General features: G+C 39.7%; 2 protein-coding genes across 2 annotated transcripts; both read right to left on the bottom strand.

Annotated features, from left to right (window-relative positions):
- Positions 1-11,565, bottom strand: tmem201 (transmembrane protein 201). The gene is made up of 11 exons (XM_007577327.2): positions 11,351-11,565; positions 10,162-10,282; positions 9,853-10,047; positions 9,559-9,738; positions 8,942-9,300; positions 8,652-8,852; positions 3,773-3,996; positions 2,660-2,722; positions 2,279-2,569; positions 1,975-2,103; positions 1-305 (listed from the first exon to the last, which is right to left on the bottom strand). The coding sequence occupies exons 1-11, from the start codon at positions 11,458-11,460 to the stop codon at positions 208-210; spliced, it is 1,971 nt and encodes a 656-aa protein (XP_007577389.1). The 5' UTR covers positions 11,461-11,565; the 3' UTR covers positions 1-207.
- A 621-nt stretch (positions 11,566-12,186) lies between these two features.
- foxl2l (forkhead box L2-like) lies at positions 12,187-13,615 on the bottom strand. Its single transcript, XM_007577326.2, has one exon. It carries the CDS (start codon positions 13,504-13,506, stop codon positions 12,715-12,717), a length of 792 nt encoding a protein of 263 aa, XP_007577388.1. The 5' UTR covers positions 13,507-13,615; the 3' UTR covers positions 12,187-12,714.
- Positions 13,616-13,897: the final 282 nt, after the last annotated feature.

The raw sequence follows: 13,897 nt of genomic DNA, 5'->3' as shown, positions 1-13,897 counted from the left end.
ACAAAACAGGAGGTCTTACTCGAACTGAAACGTGTCTGCTGAAATCTGCTGTGTTTTTAAGTCAAACGCCAGCAGATGGTGGGGATGAGGGGTGGGGGGGAGGCGGGGGGTTTCTGGTATTGGAGGCCAGAGACATAAAAAAAAGGTCCAGAGGCCCAGGCTCTCTGGTCAGTTCATGAGAAAACCAGCAGCAGACTCGCTGAGGCTTCAGCCCCAGTTGTGGTAGAGATAGAAGCAGCCGAACAACAGGTTGGCAGTCAGGCTCGTCAATAAAACCGAGGGTAAGATCAAATGTTTCACAAAACCTGAGAGGAGAAAAAAGAAGAAGAAGAAGAAGAAGAAGAAGAAGAAGAAGGAGAAGAAGAATCTCAATTAGGCAACAGGAACTTTTCAGCTTGTTGTCAGCATTTCAAATTTCAATAAACCGGAAACAGGACTCTTCTAGACCAAGGCTAAAAACGCTAAATATTTAAATATTGTCGCTCTCCCGTTTACCGTAAAACCCAGATTGACCTTGAGATGATTGGAATTGGTAAATAAGTACAGATCACATGAATTAAGCATGCAGCTGCAGGTTTTCTAATGGTGGGGAAATCTGCACAAGACTGAACAGCTCTCAGGATAACACTGCTTTATAAAACATTACCACAAAAACTATGTGTGCATCTCCATGGTTTCCCAACTTTAACACTTTAAACCAGTGTTTCTCAACCTTGGTCCTCACAGCCCCCCTGCTCTGCATGTTTCAGATGTGCCTCTATTGCAGAACAGCTGATTCAAATGATTGCATGACCATCAAGTGCTGCAGAAGCCTGTTAATCACCCAGAGATACAATTCAGGTGTGCGGCAGAAGGGAAATACCTAAAACATGCAGGACAAGGGGGGTGGTGAGGACCAGGGTTAAGAAACACTGCTTGAAAGGGCAAACTTTGTGATTTTCTTTTTAATTATGCTCAGGCTCACAATAGTTACATTTATTTATGCGTTTAGCAGATGACAACTCAGTCAAAAGTTGCTTTATACTCGCATGCAGTTTGAGTTTTTTTTTTTTTGTAATAAAAGCTCAGCCTTTATTATAGAACACCAGGTCAATTGTGAGCCACACAATGAAGAGTTTTATAGATATTTCTACAGTCAGTAGAAACGGCTTTTTGACAGCAGCAGCTTGGAGATCTTATAAACTGACACCTGGCCAAGAAATTCAAAAAGTCCTGTGGCAAACCCAATCTGCCCGGTAATTTGCCGCGTTGACATGGTATTTAATAATACAATTAAAAAATGAAATATGGCAACATTTAGACAGACCAAAAACAAGGTGTGTCTAAACATGTTTTTAGACAGACCAAAAACAGAACATGTTTTTGGTCTGTCTAAAAACATGTTTAGACAGACCTTGACTTAAGCAAGACTGCTTAAGTCAAGCAGTCAAAACTGCTTAAGTCAAGACTGTTCGTATTATCATTAAATATTATTATTATTATTAGCACAGGCATCAAATGACTCTCTAACATACTCTATATGGGTGTGTAAAGTATGGCAGCAGTGAACGGAAGCAGCTGAAAATCTTTTCTACAACTAATTAGTCCATCCTTCAGAGTGAACAGCATGAAACAGATAACTGTACTTTTCATTGGCCAACATACACCAATATATATTCCCATACAGCTAAATTTTATATATCAAAACATGCGATGTGATCCTACAGAATTACTTAAAGTTACTCATTTTGGGTGGAAGAGTTCAAATACTGACACAAAAGCAGTCAAGCCCTTATTTTGCTGATGCAATGACAAAATCAGTAGTCACTGTTTCAGCTTTTCTGTGGGTAAATTCATGCACTGAACATCACCTGGGAATAAAACCGATAAAAATGACCAATAACACTACACAGATTAGTGTAGGTTAACATATTTTATCAGTAATTATTGACTTAATGAGTTACTCTTGCTTCCACTTACAAATGGGATGCCTACCTTTTTGCGCAGAGAAGCTCTCAGGACTTTGTGTTGTTGTTCCAACCTGGCAGGCGGAGGACGCCGAGGAGCTGCTTTGTTTCTCCTCTTCTTCTATCACACTTCCATCTCTCAGTAAGCAACTTAAATCTACAAAACAATCACATCAAATTACCCAAAACCCCTAGCTAAAGCAGCTCAGCCATGTAATAAACCTTAGCCTTACCCACACTCAGGCTTGACAATGTTCCACACTGCCATCTAGTGGTGCTACATGCAGCCTGCAACAACCACTTCTCTGTCCAGGCCAACCGCAGATTCTTACCGTTCTGACTTTGGAAAGGAGAGACGTCTCGTGAGAAGCAGCCGCTGTAAATCGAAGGCGTCGGCTCAACGCAAAAAGGAAACGAGGACAAAGGTGGAGAAACGAGCTTTGGCTCTGCTTCGCTGGAAAACAGACGGAGCTTCTGGCCAGTGATGTTGAGGCGAGCCGGACTGATGAGGGGACGGCGCTGTCTGGCCGAACCAGAGCTGGACGTGACCGACCCGGCCACCGAAGGGGTAGGAGAGGGGGCAGGGGATGATGGGCGACTCCCGGACTTCAGAGAAAAGTAATCTGAGAAAAACAAACTGGTGAAAAAAAGACAACAACAAAGAAAACCTCACTCTGTACTGTGGCATCAGAGAAAACAAGACATTTTGGTACCTGATGATGGTGAGTCTTTGTATTGTGAGCCAGGTCTACTACCACTAAAAAGGTAGCCAGAACCTGAAGATGAGAAAAAAAACACAAAATGTAGATATTTTCTATAAACAAAAAATACCTCTAAAAATGTATTTTTGTTGGCGAAAAAGAACAACTCTTTGTCATGTAGAGCTCAATAAGAGAAAACCAGTATAACGCCATGAAAACACACACAAAAGAAGTTTTGAATTTTTCATTTTTCAGGATTACTTACTCAGATTTATTTGTGCAAATAACAAATTGGCAATTTCATATGACATTGCAATGCACTGGATGTTTTTATTCTTTGCCGTGACAGTCAGAACCAAACGTGGAGAAACAGGATTCAGTTTTATGCTCCTCTAATCTGGGGACAGACGTCCAGAAAACTGCAAAGATGCCAAAAAACTGAGGCTAAAACTCCATCCATTTATAGCTGCCTTTGATTAGTAGGTGGTGGAGCATTGATTAAATATATCTGATGGATATTTGCCTGATGATTTTGTTGATGATGTCTGACAAAATGTAATGTTTATTGCTTGTTTTGTAATTGTTAACAGTATTATGCTTTTATGGTGTAAAGCATTTTGAGCTGCTTTGTTACTGACATGTGCTACACAAACAAACTTGACTTTGATTTATATGCATACATATTCATAACTATATCACTGAAAGTGTAAAAATCCCCTTGGCCCACACAAGCAGCATTTTTTTGTTTTTTTTAGGTTTTTGCTTTTTAAATTTTTCCCCCCAGTTTCAATCTTAACTTAAAATTAAGCATTTTGTTATACGTTTCAAAAGCCGTACTATTTTCAGAAAAACGTTCAAACTGGACATTTCTGAGCCATTCCTTTACTTTTTTTTATATATATAGTGCAGGATGATAAGTAAATCACAGATGATTTACTTATCGCAGGATGATACTGTGATCAATGAGTTGATCACACTATCGCAAGAAGAATTCAAATCTACTCAAAAAGAACAATAGCAAACTCCAACCTATAAGTTGAATCCTACTCAGAAGCTGAAAAAGAAAAAAAAAAAGAAAAAAAGAAAAAATGGTTTCATAAATTCCAATTTAGATTTGAGCGTTACCTGTCCTCGTGAGGGAGCGGACCGTCCCGAGGCAGAGGGCTCTGCTGAGGCGTCCGGGCAGAGTGGAGGGGGAAGCTTTGCGCTCGCGAGGACTGTGCTGGCGGCTGATAAGCTCAGAAATGTTGGGGGGCGGGGTGAGGATGAAGCTGTCTGCCATGTCGGGTGGGTGAAAGGGAGGAGGCTGGCTGCTGAAGGGCGGGACTGCAGCGCTGCCTGCAAGGTATCTGCAACACAAAGGCAATGTAATGGTCTACTGGCAGAAAACACGGTCAGAACCAAAGTGGTCCGCTGCTGAGAAATGATTGTGGGCAGCGTCAATAATCGGTGTGGAAAGCTAGACGGAACAATAAAAACAGCTGGGTTTAGTTGAAACGCAGACAAAACAGCCGAGACAAAAACAGCAAACAGACCCAACTACCTCAAACAATAAATTACTGCAGGTGGACATCCAAACCGGGGTTGTAACTTCAAGTGTGTCGTTAATGCTGCATGTGAAGAAGAAAACCAACCACACAGGTTTGGCTTTACAAGAAAGAAAAGCTCAAGAAAACGCAAAAGCAGAGATCTGATCTTTGTAAAAAGGCAGAGAAACGATATAAGACGCTACAGTGGGAGTTTATAGTGCAACATACACAGAGAAAAGAAGAGGAGAAAGAGACATGAGCACAGATGTGACATGATGGTTGATAAATAAAATACCAGAAGTCAATTTTGTATTTATTTGTTTATTAAAGCCAACAACAGGAAGCACAAAAAAAGAGAAGAAAAAAATCAGCAAAGTAAAGCCAGACATCAAGATCATGCTAGTATCCAGAACACAATGTTTCTATGTGCAAACTCCAAGAAACCTCTCAACAGTGATGAAGCTCCCTTTTCATGGCTGCTACAGATCAGAAACCAGAGAACAGATTGATCTGAGACAAAATGATGGAAACAGATATGACCATCTGTTAAAAAAAAAACAAAAAAAACCCAGCCCTCATATATATATGGGGTCCACACATCGCTGCAACATCTATGTATGAAATATCACATTTATTAGCTACGTGCTGCACATTCACAATAACACAGAGAAGGTGAAAAATATCAACATTATGCTGTAAGAAAGGAGCAATCAATATTTAAACCACACAAAATATGTTTGCGGTTCTCATAAATGGTAGCTTATATATGAAAATTACCATAAGGGTTTTAATGCAGTGCTTTTACAGCTTAATGTTTACTTAGCAAATACTAACACTCAGACAGCTTATTATACTGATACAGCAATTCACCCAAAATGGCAAAAAAAAAAACCAAAAACAAAACTGATAAATATGGAGGCTGGGGATAATTAATATCACAACATACCAAACAGGCAAACTCTATATTTATAGCCAGTTTTGGGCACAGTATGTAAAACTTTGGCAAGTTGTGCTTTTACACAAATACGTAAGACACAGTTACTGAAGTAGCGATTTGGCATTTGAGGAAACAAAAAAGGTTTTTCAGTCTGATGGGTTTTGAAAAAGGCTAATTTCTCCTTCTCTACTGCAACGATTACAGTATGAAAAGTTTTGTTTGCTACGACTGTAAGACGCACTTGAATTTTTCCACATTCATCTTGTTACAACCACAAACCTTTATGCATTCCTCTAGGATTTAGTGTAACACACAATTGCAAAGTGAAAGGAAAAAGAATAAATTCTAAAGAAATTTTAGAGATGAAAATCTGAAAAATGAGACATGCATTTGATTTCAGCGTCCTTTACTCCAGGGGTGTCCAATGTGCGGCCTGGGATCGTTTGCGGCCCTTAGAATAATTCTGTATGGCCCCCCCGACTGATGGCCCATATGAGTACTAATTTGACCCTTCAGCAAAATGGATCTGATGCAGACGGACACTTTTTTGTACTTATTTACAGTGAGATCGTTAATAAATCTTATTCTTAAATGGTAAAAGAGGCAACACAACGTGTCTTTCTGCTATTAAGCCCACAAACATGAAGCAACTTTTAACTCAAAACATCAGTAAAGGAGGCTGAATACAGACAAACACCAACATATTAACAATATTTTTAACAATAAAAAAAACACTGCAGGATGTTCTTCCTCTTCACAAATATGAAGCAATTTGTGTTGCTCTATCAGATAAAATCCAAATAACACCCTGATGCTTGTTGTTGTAATGCGACAATGTGGAAAAACAAAAGGGGCATGAATACTTTTGCAATGCAAATTTCATAACCAACAGACGTGGCAGCAACTGTCAGGATACTCAATACGCTAAAAATACCTCAGAGCGTCTAATTTATGTGAGGCGTTCCACGGTCATGGAGAACCAAAAGAAAATTCACAGCAATAAATACAGAAAACTACAATAAAGTTGATTTTTCTTTCTAAAAACAAACAAACTACATTTCTCACCTAATGATTTTCACAGCCTGTCAAACGCTGAAATGCCGCCTAACACTGCAGTTTATAACTGCACTAACAAAAAAAACAATAAATCTGTGCAGTTGGAGACACATTTTAATTTATTATCCATTTTCATTTAGTGAAGTTAAATAAAGTAATACTGAGAATTAGTGTGGTTTGACGTGTTAACTTCATGCAACGTTAGTGTTAGAACAAATGCATCAACAAATTAGAAAGATGATTAGAGGAATATTAGTATCCTACAAATACTGTAGCAATCATTTTCAGAATATTTCTGTTTACATAATCCCATAAAACACTTTAGCAATGCTTTCATCTGCAAAGTAAACCTAAACAAGCTGTTTAGTTGTCAGGCATTCAACTATCAGATTGCTATGATCAAGTTAAACATGTTTAGATAACTACAGACAGTACTGTGCAAAAAATGTAGGCACTTTACATGTTTTTGCTTATGGGAGGCATTTGATCAGATCCAATCATGTTACTAAATATTCCAAGTGTCAAAGACTTAAAATGTTTGTTGTTAAGAGTACGCAGTCCTGCTTTAATTGACGTCACCTCTGCTGACATGTTACCATACATCGGTCCACTGTTATAAAGAAATGAGAAAGCCGTGTGTAACAGAGATTTTGCAGAAAAGATCAAATATGTGAGGGCAGAACTTCTATGAACTTTCCACTCAACATTCCAATTCAGATTTATTTATTTTTATTACATTTTAGACACTTGAGTAACTGAATAGCTACCTAGCTGGATTTTTACTAGTTATTCTACTGAGAACTAATGAAAACACTCACAGCTGAAGCTGGATTCCAGACTATTAAAGGCAGCGTAGGAAGCCTTGAAAAAGCTCTGTGACAATCTTAATACTGCTTTAAGTTTCTACAATTTACAGTTGATCACTACAGACAAATAGCATTTCAACTTCTTGCACAATACTGTACAGAGCAAATGTTTTCCAGTGATTAGAGGCTTATTAGTGGAGACAGATGGAGGATTATTTTGAAAAAAAGAGACTGCAAAATGTCAGGATATTCACATGGAAACCAGGCCGAGACTATGACCATGCACAGTTAGAAGTAATTAGCTGTGCAAGAACTTGAGGCAAAAGAAAAGGGTTAAGATTTAAATGTCTAAATATCAAATCTGATTACGACATGAATCAGCTTAAATGTTTTACATATAATTTAAGAAATAAATCTAGAAATGTAACATATTTAGATGACATAACTGTCTGGTCTCTTAGCTACAAAGAGCTACTGTACAAACCGAAAACGTAACAAGATCTGCCTGAAACGGGCAACGTCCCCCACAGTATGCTGCCTACGAGATCACATGCTTTTCTTTATTAAAGTATTCAGCTAGTTCAAAGTTCTTGGTAAGTTTTCCGCTTTTTCAGTGCTCAGTATTATGACAAGTAAAGGCTTTTTCGAACAATTATTAGCAAAGCCAAAGTTACATGTGCAACTTTTTTTTTTCCTGTACCAACACTGTGCAAGCAGCAAAGCTAACATACTGAGTGTTTGTATGAAACTAAACCGTCATTCAGCTTTAGAAGCCGCTGCTTTATGCGCTCAAGGTAAAAAAATTTTCTTTTGTGCAGCTGCGAGTGATTTGTATGGATACAGGCCAGGATTTTTTTTTTTTCACATTTTGAGAGTTAACATTAGTAATCCATGCAATAGCATCTAGGTAGTGTTAATATAGGTTAGCACATTCAAGACATTTTTAAACAGAAATACTAGCACTATAAAAACATACAGTAGTTAATACTGACAGGAATGTGACTACAGTCCCTCACCTTAAATGTGATTCTGTTAATGGTTTATATAGTTAATAATCTAAACTAGTAAAAACACAATGGATTATAGAAATGTTTGGACCACCTTTGAGAAACATGGAGGACATTTTCTAAAATCATCGTACCTCATCGGTTGAAGTTGATCTCTTCAACTTTTTCTTCCATGAATCAGTTGCTATGGTAAACCATGTGTCTATTGTAAATTATTACACTGTCCTTCAGTAAAGAGTTTGCTATCTGAATGTCATCGTAGCACAGTCAGTTGTTCTCACAACAGTATAGCAAAGGGACAGAATAAAAAAAGACAGTGAAATAGGGAGAAATGACAAATAGATTTCCTCAAATAAAAACAAAGTAATTTAAAACATTTGTACAGGACTGGATTGAGGTTAAGCTCTATAGTGTTGTGTTATCCAATAAAGATGCCGTCATTTGTTCTGAGATCAGTCTGACAGTCACTGCAGGAAAATGACAACTCATTCAAACCATGATTGATAAATTAAAAGTGTTATTTATCTAATAAGGGTATGGGTTTTTATTTGAGGAAAAACCGACCACAGCCATGTTCGATCTTGTTACACAAACCACCCAGAGAAGACTACATGTACACTCCCAACATTCAAACACAATGTGAACATGTATTACTGCTCAGAATCTGACCTTCGATATCTGGCTCTTCGCTGACCCAGTGGCTTGCGAGTCGCGGCGGCGGCGGCGAGGCCGACGAGGCAACAGAGGGAGACGCTAGCAAGCTTCACTGAGTCCATCCAGCTCGGCGTGTCGGTCAAGTAGCTCTCAGCCAGGCAGAGGCACAGGACGACAAACCACAGGACAGAGGCTATGGCGTCTATTCTCCTCAACCTGGGAATTCAAACCACCAGAGTCGCTTTTGTTACGAATTGCAAGTTAAAATGTTGCACAGAAGCGACAAAGACGCGGTGGACGCTTACCGCATCGGTCCGGCTAAGAAAATAGCCGTGAGACACGTCATCAGGCCCACGGACACTACCGCCAGCCGGTTGTCCCTGCCGTGCTGCCAGACTAGCTTGGCGTTTTCAGCAGCCTTTTCTGGGATGAAGTCCAGCAGACCCTGCCACACAGGCAAATCTGTGGTGTTGCTGGCGGTGGACTCGTTGCTGGATTTTGGCTTTTGAGGAACGACGCCCCCACTTAAGGTCTGAAGCCCATTTGGAGGGAGAGGCTGTTCTGGCAATTTGTAGACAAACGTAGTGAGAAGAAACGCACAAATCAGGAAGGCCAGGGACCGTAACAGTACGACTCCGGTGGGCGAGGACAGAGAATGGGAGCTCTGTGGGAGAGAAAGCATGGCTCCATTTCTACTCCTTTCATTGAAGAAAAACAAGGAACAATGCATCATTGGGACATAAGCAAAGGTTGACAAAATCAACCTTTGCTTCAACAACTTTGTACGTTTGTGATAAAACATGTTTCATGTTTCAACGTGATAATTTTCACGGTGATATTTCCATGGCTACTGATTTATTATATTTTTCCTTTTGCTAAAAACTTTACTATATGTATCTATTTAGACTTTGGTTGCACTGACCTTCACAAACCCCAAGTCTGATTCTCGGGAGCGCCGGAGCTGGTGGGTCAGGAGCCTCGTACGAAGCTGGCGGTTTTGATATTTTATGTAATATTCCACCGCAGTCTGACATGGCCTGCACAACTTAAAAGTCTGCTCCAGGTGATGCTTGTAGGCTTCGATTTCCTCATCGTAATTGTCCTAGAAAAGCAAAGAAAAAGACAAAAAAAAAGGGATCAGATTTGGAATTTTGCCACCCTGCTTGAAAATTTGATGTTTTATTTGAATTTGAGCACACTTAAACTGATTACTTACGTCATCCCTGGGAACATACGAAGCCAACTGCTTGATTTTCACAGTCTGGTTATTATTGCACTTTCTGCACAGCAGCATTTGACAGTTAACCCACTGCAGAGTCTTGGGTTTCTCAGGTGAAGGAACGCTTCCAGTTACACCATGGTTAAGATGCTCCATGTACTGAGCTGGGATGGGTTTGTTGTAATCGCCATTCTTTTAAAGATAAAACAAACAGAAAACAGAGGAAGTACATAAAAATGCTTCTATGTGACAAAAAAAAAAGGATTCCAAAGCTAAAAAAGAAAAAAAAAACGTTTTGGAAATTACCTCTTGGAAGCCATTGTACTGGTCACAGTTGGGACAATCCCAGCAGTTCCTGTTTCCATAAGGCACCACTGTGTTCTGATTGCAGAACCAGCAGTTTACATTTGCATAAGCGGGCTTCTTCCTGCAAGCAATAAGCGAGTTTTAGTTGATTCTGTTCTTTACCAAACGTGCTGATGCACTTTCCATCACGTTACACCCCAGAAGCAGGATGCTACAAGAGGAAGGTGTGGAACAGTTAAAAACTCATGGCCATATGTGCACACACTATACAGAGGTTTTAAAAAGGTTACAATAACAAGACCTGTAACATATTTGTCAAATATACAAGAGAAAAGTGGTGGAATAAGTGGCAACAACTTCAGCTGTGAAAAGTTGTGACAGTCATGGTGTTTAAACTGAGGGAAATGCTACTCATCACCCTCAGTAACATTACATATTTAGGATTAAAAATGCATCAGTCAATGGGCAAGAGGGGAATAATTTTCCTCTCAGTGAGTGATCTCCGATCAGCAGGTTAAACATGGAAATTAACATTTTTCCCCATGTTAATTTAATGCATTAAAACTAAGAACTCCCATCATTACCAATAAGTAAATACATACAAGCAAGTGAGGTAATGTAAAGCAATTTTTAATTTTTAGACTGATAGAAATCCGACAAAGCTGAAGGGTGTAAGATATGATCAATCTTATAATTCTTTCGTTATTTTTAACAAGTAAAAAAAAAATACTACTAATATCAAGGTATTAGCAACATTTTCTTAATTTACATGTTCCGCTACAAAAATAAAAAGAAAAGAAAAAAAGGAAAAAGTAACTCTCAAGATCAACACCTGGGGAGCTCATAGGGTCGGTATGGGTCAGGAACGATTGGACAACACCTTATTAACCTTGTTCTTACACTGGATAGCATCAGATTTGAGCAACATGAAGAAACAATAGCTGTATGGAAGTGTTTCGCAATAGGTTAATACAGCTGTTAGCATCATTAGCACATAGGCTAGCGTATGTTCGCAGACGAGTACTAAACACGAGACAAAATGCACGTATGCATTCTTGACAAATGAACACTCCATCTAAATAGTTGCAACAGTTCTTTAAAAAGCAAATTAAACATAAAACATTTTTTGCGAACCGTGTTAGAAACCGTAGGACACTGGTTTAGATGGCCGAAAAAGCGGAGCGTTTACCTAGAAGCTATTTTGTAGATCAGCGCTCCGCCTGCAATAAACGCCGTAGCTCCGACCCCGCCGTACATTAACTGAGGGTACTCCAACAGCAGCATGTTAAATGTCTCCATTTCTAAGCTAAAATATTATCGTAGTGTTTTAAGTGCAGCGGTAAACACTGCGCGAGGGAGCACGCGGTAAAGAAATTCCTTTTGTTCACGCCCCCTGTACAAGAAGCGGAAGTGCGTAGAAACTATAAGACGCGTTCTCTGGGGTAACATTTAGTCAAACATTATTGGGCACATATTCAAAATTGGGGGATATTTGACCTAATTTCCATTAAAGTACGCAATAAAAAATAAACGTATTATATTTTTGGTAAACTGCTGTTTATTCAAATCTCATTTCATCATCTATTTCAGAAACAAAGCCATTCACCAGGTTTAAGTGAAAAATACATTGAAAACAGTTTTCCCAGTTTTTTTCCCCTCCAGATTTACTACTTCCGAGGTACCTCAAATGCAACACCAAAATCTTTATCTGAGATTGACTTTTTTTTTTTAAATATTCTTTTATTTACGACATTTTTTTTCCACGTTGTTCAGAATTAAATCGCCCTCCTTTCAAAAACGTACAAATAAATCTCCAAAGAGATTCCCAGGAAACTTCAGTCAACTTTTATAATCGCGGAAAGTAATAAAATCATTAAACTAAACTTCTCATTTTGCCTTGAAACAACTATTTGTTCTTTAAAGTCAAGATGCTTCCATAAACAAAATATTTGTTTTCTACAAAAAATTAACATTTATTCTACAAATGAACAATATTTTCAGAACATAAAGGAATGAGACAATGAATGACAATATGCAAAAATATTTTATTTAAACAGTCATATATGTTTATGGTATTGAAATATTCACAATTTAAACAATATAAACGAGTCAGTGCATCAGTGTCATCAATAATGTAGCAGCTCAAAGAATTAGAACAATAAAAAATCAGTTAATAACGTACATAAACAGCCTATTTCAGCGTTTTCTAAATACAAAAATAAAAGTTAATAAAATATGTAGGCTGACAACATTTTCCTTACACAAATGGAAAAAAAATATCTGTATTTATCTCATGTTCTGGCAGCTTAATCTATTTAATTTTGAACAACTTCAATCAAATCTGTTATTGTCTTTTTGAAACCAGCATAAAAAAAAGAAAGACATGTTACAAATGTGTAAGAGCTAACATTTCAAAGTGTGATCTAACTAATTCAACCATCAAACAGTAAACTTAACAAACTTGATGAACGACAGCCAGCTGACCTGAAATAGTGAAGCACATGAACCGTGAACCTGTGAACAGGCGGCCACCAGTCAGAAAACCTGCAGTCCTCACTGCTCCGAGAAATAAACCAGCGGCGACTCCGCTTGTCGTGAATAGGAAGTGAACTGCGGGCAAGGCACAGACACCGTGCCTCCGTCCGGGCTCACCGGCTGGGTCACTCCTCCGTAAGGGTACGCGTTGTGTGGAACCAGCACGGGCGGGTGGCGATGTTGGTAGGCCCCGTAAACGGAGGGATGGAAGTGAGGCGGCGGGCAGTAGGAACCGCCAATGGGCAGTCCGCGGGTGGATCCGGAGACGACCTGGGGCGCAGGGTACCCACTCGCCCAGGTGCCGCTCACATACGGCTGAAGGTAGAGAGACTCTGGATACTCCATAGGGTTTCCTGTCAGGTAAGGCAGGCCGGCGGGTCTGTAGGGTCTCCGCACCCTCCTCCGGCGCCGGTAGTTCCCTTTCTCGAACATGTCCTCAAAAGCCGGGTCCAGCATCCAGTAGTTGCCCTTCCTGTCCCCCCCGCTGTCCCTGGGGACCTTGATGAAGCACTCATTAAGAGACAAATTGTGCCGAATGCTGTTTTGCCACCCTTTCTTGTTCTTCTCGTAGTATGGAAACTTTGATATGATGTATTCATAAATCCCGCTCAGAGTCGTTCTCTTGTCCTGGCTCTCTTTGATTGCCATCGCAATCAGAGCCACGTATGAATACGGCGGCTTCTCCAGCTGGACGGTCCCGTCCTCACGCTCTGTTTTCTCCGAACCTTTCGACTCTGTTTGGGGAGAGCTGGAGCTGATATCCAGCAGCTGCATTTCCTGGGTCCCGGGGGTTTTCTCCTCTGCGGCCATGGCTCAGCTAGACTGTCCGCTTGTGCGTCCCGATGATGGAAGAGGAGTGTTTTGAGTGGCGTGAGTATGTCCGCAGGTGCAGATAACTCCGCCCACAGGTTGTACACAGAAGTAACAAGCGCCTTCTTTGATGCCACACTGGTTCTCACGCTGTTTATGCCCCAGTGTGTTGGTCTGATAAGAATGTTTTTGGTTAAAGCCACAGGTCAAAGGATTGCGCTTTAATCAAATACATATTTAGGACTTTGAAGCGACTCTTGAAACGATAGCTCTCGTTTGAAATCGGATTTTTTGTTTATAAGTCATTGACCAAGAAATGAGCATAGAATCATCTGAATAAGGACTTACTGCATTTTATTACAGTGGTCCTTGTTGGTCTCTAATACTTGAA

This window comes from Poecilia formosa, unplaced genomic scaffold (genome assembly GCF_000485575.1).
Source record: "Poecilia formosa unplaced genomic scaffold, Poecilia_formosa-5.1.2 Scaffold437, whole genome shotgun sequence".
Taxonomy (NCBI): domain Eukaryota; kingdom Metazoa; phylum Chordata; class Actinopteri; order Cyprinodontiformes; family Poeciliidae; genus Poecilia; species Poecilia formosa.
The sequence above is the reverse complement of the archived record's forward strand: the minus strand, read 5'-3'. Positions and strand labels throughout refer to the sequence as shown.

What these genes read in the sequence shown, in the direction of transcription:
- tmem201 (XM_007577327.2), bottom strand. Translation starts at nt 11,460, where the DNA reads ATGGAGACATTTAACATGCTGCTGTTGGAGTACCCTCAGTTAATGTAC. An exon ending in AGTACAATGGCTTCCAAGAG is followed by an intron (nt 10,048 to 10,161) that starts GTAATTTCCAAA and finishes TATCTTTAAAAG; the next exon opens with AATGGCGATTACAACAAACC. An exon ending in CGAAGAGCCAGATATCGAAG is followed by an intron (nt 3,997 to 8,651) that starts GTCAGATTCTGA and finishes TTTGTGTTGCAG; the next exon opens with ATACCTTGCAGGCAGCGCTG.
- foxl2l (XM_007577326.2), bottom strand. Translation starts at nt 13,506, where the DNA reads ATGGCCGCAGAGGAGAAAACCCCCGGGACCCAGGAAATGCAGCTGCTG.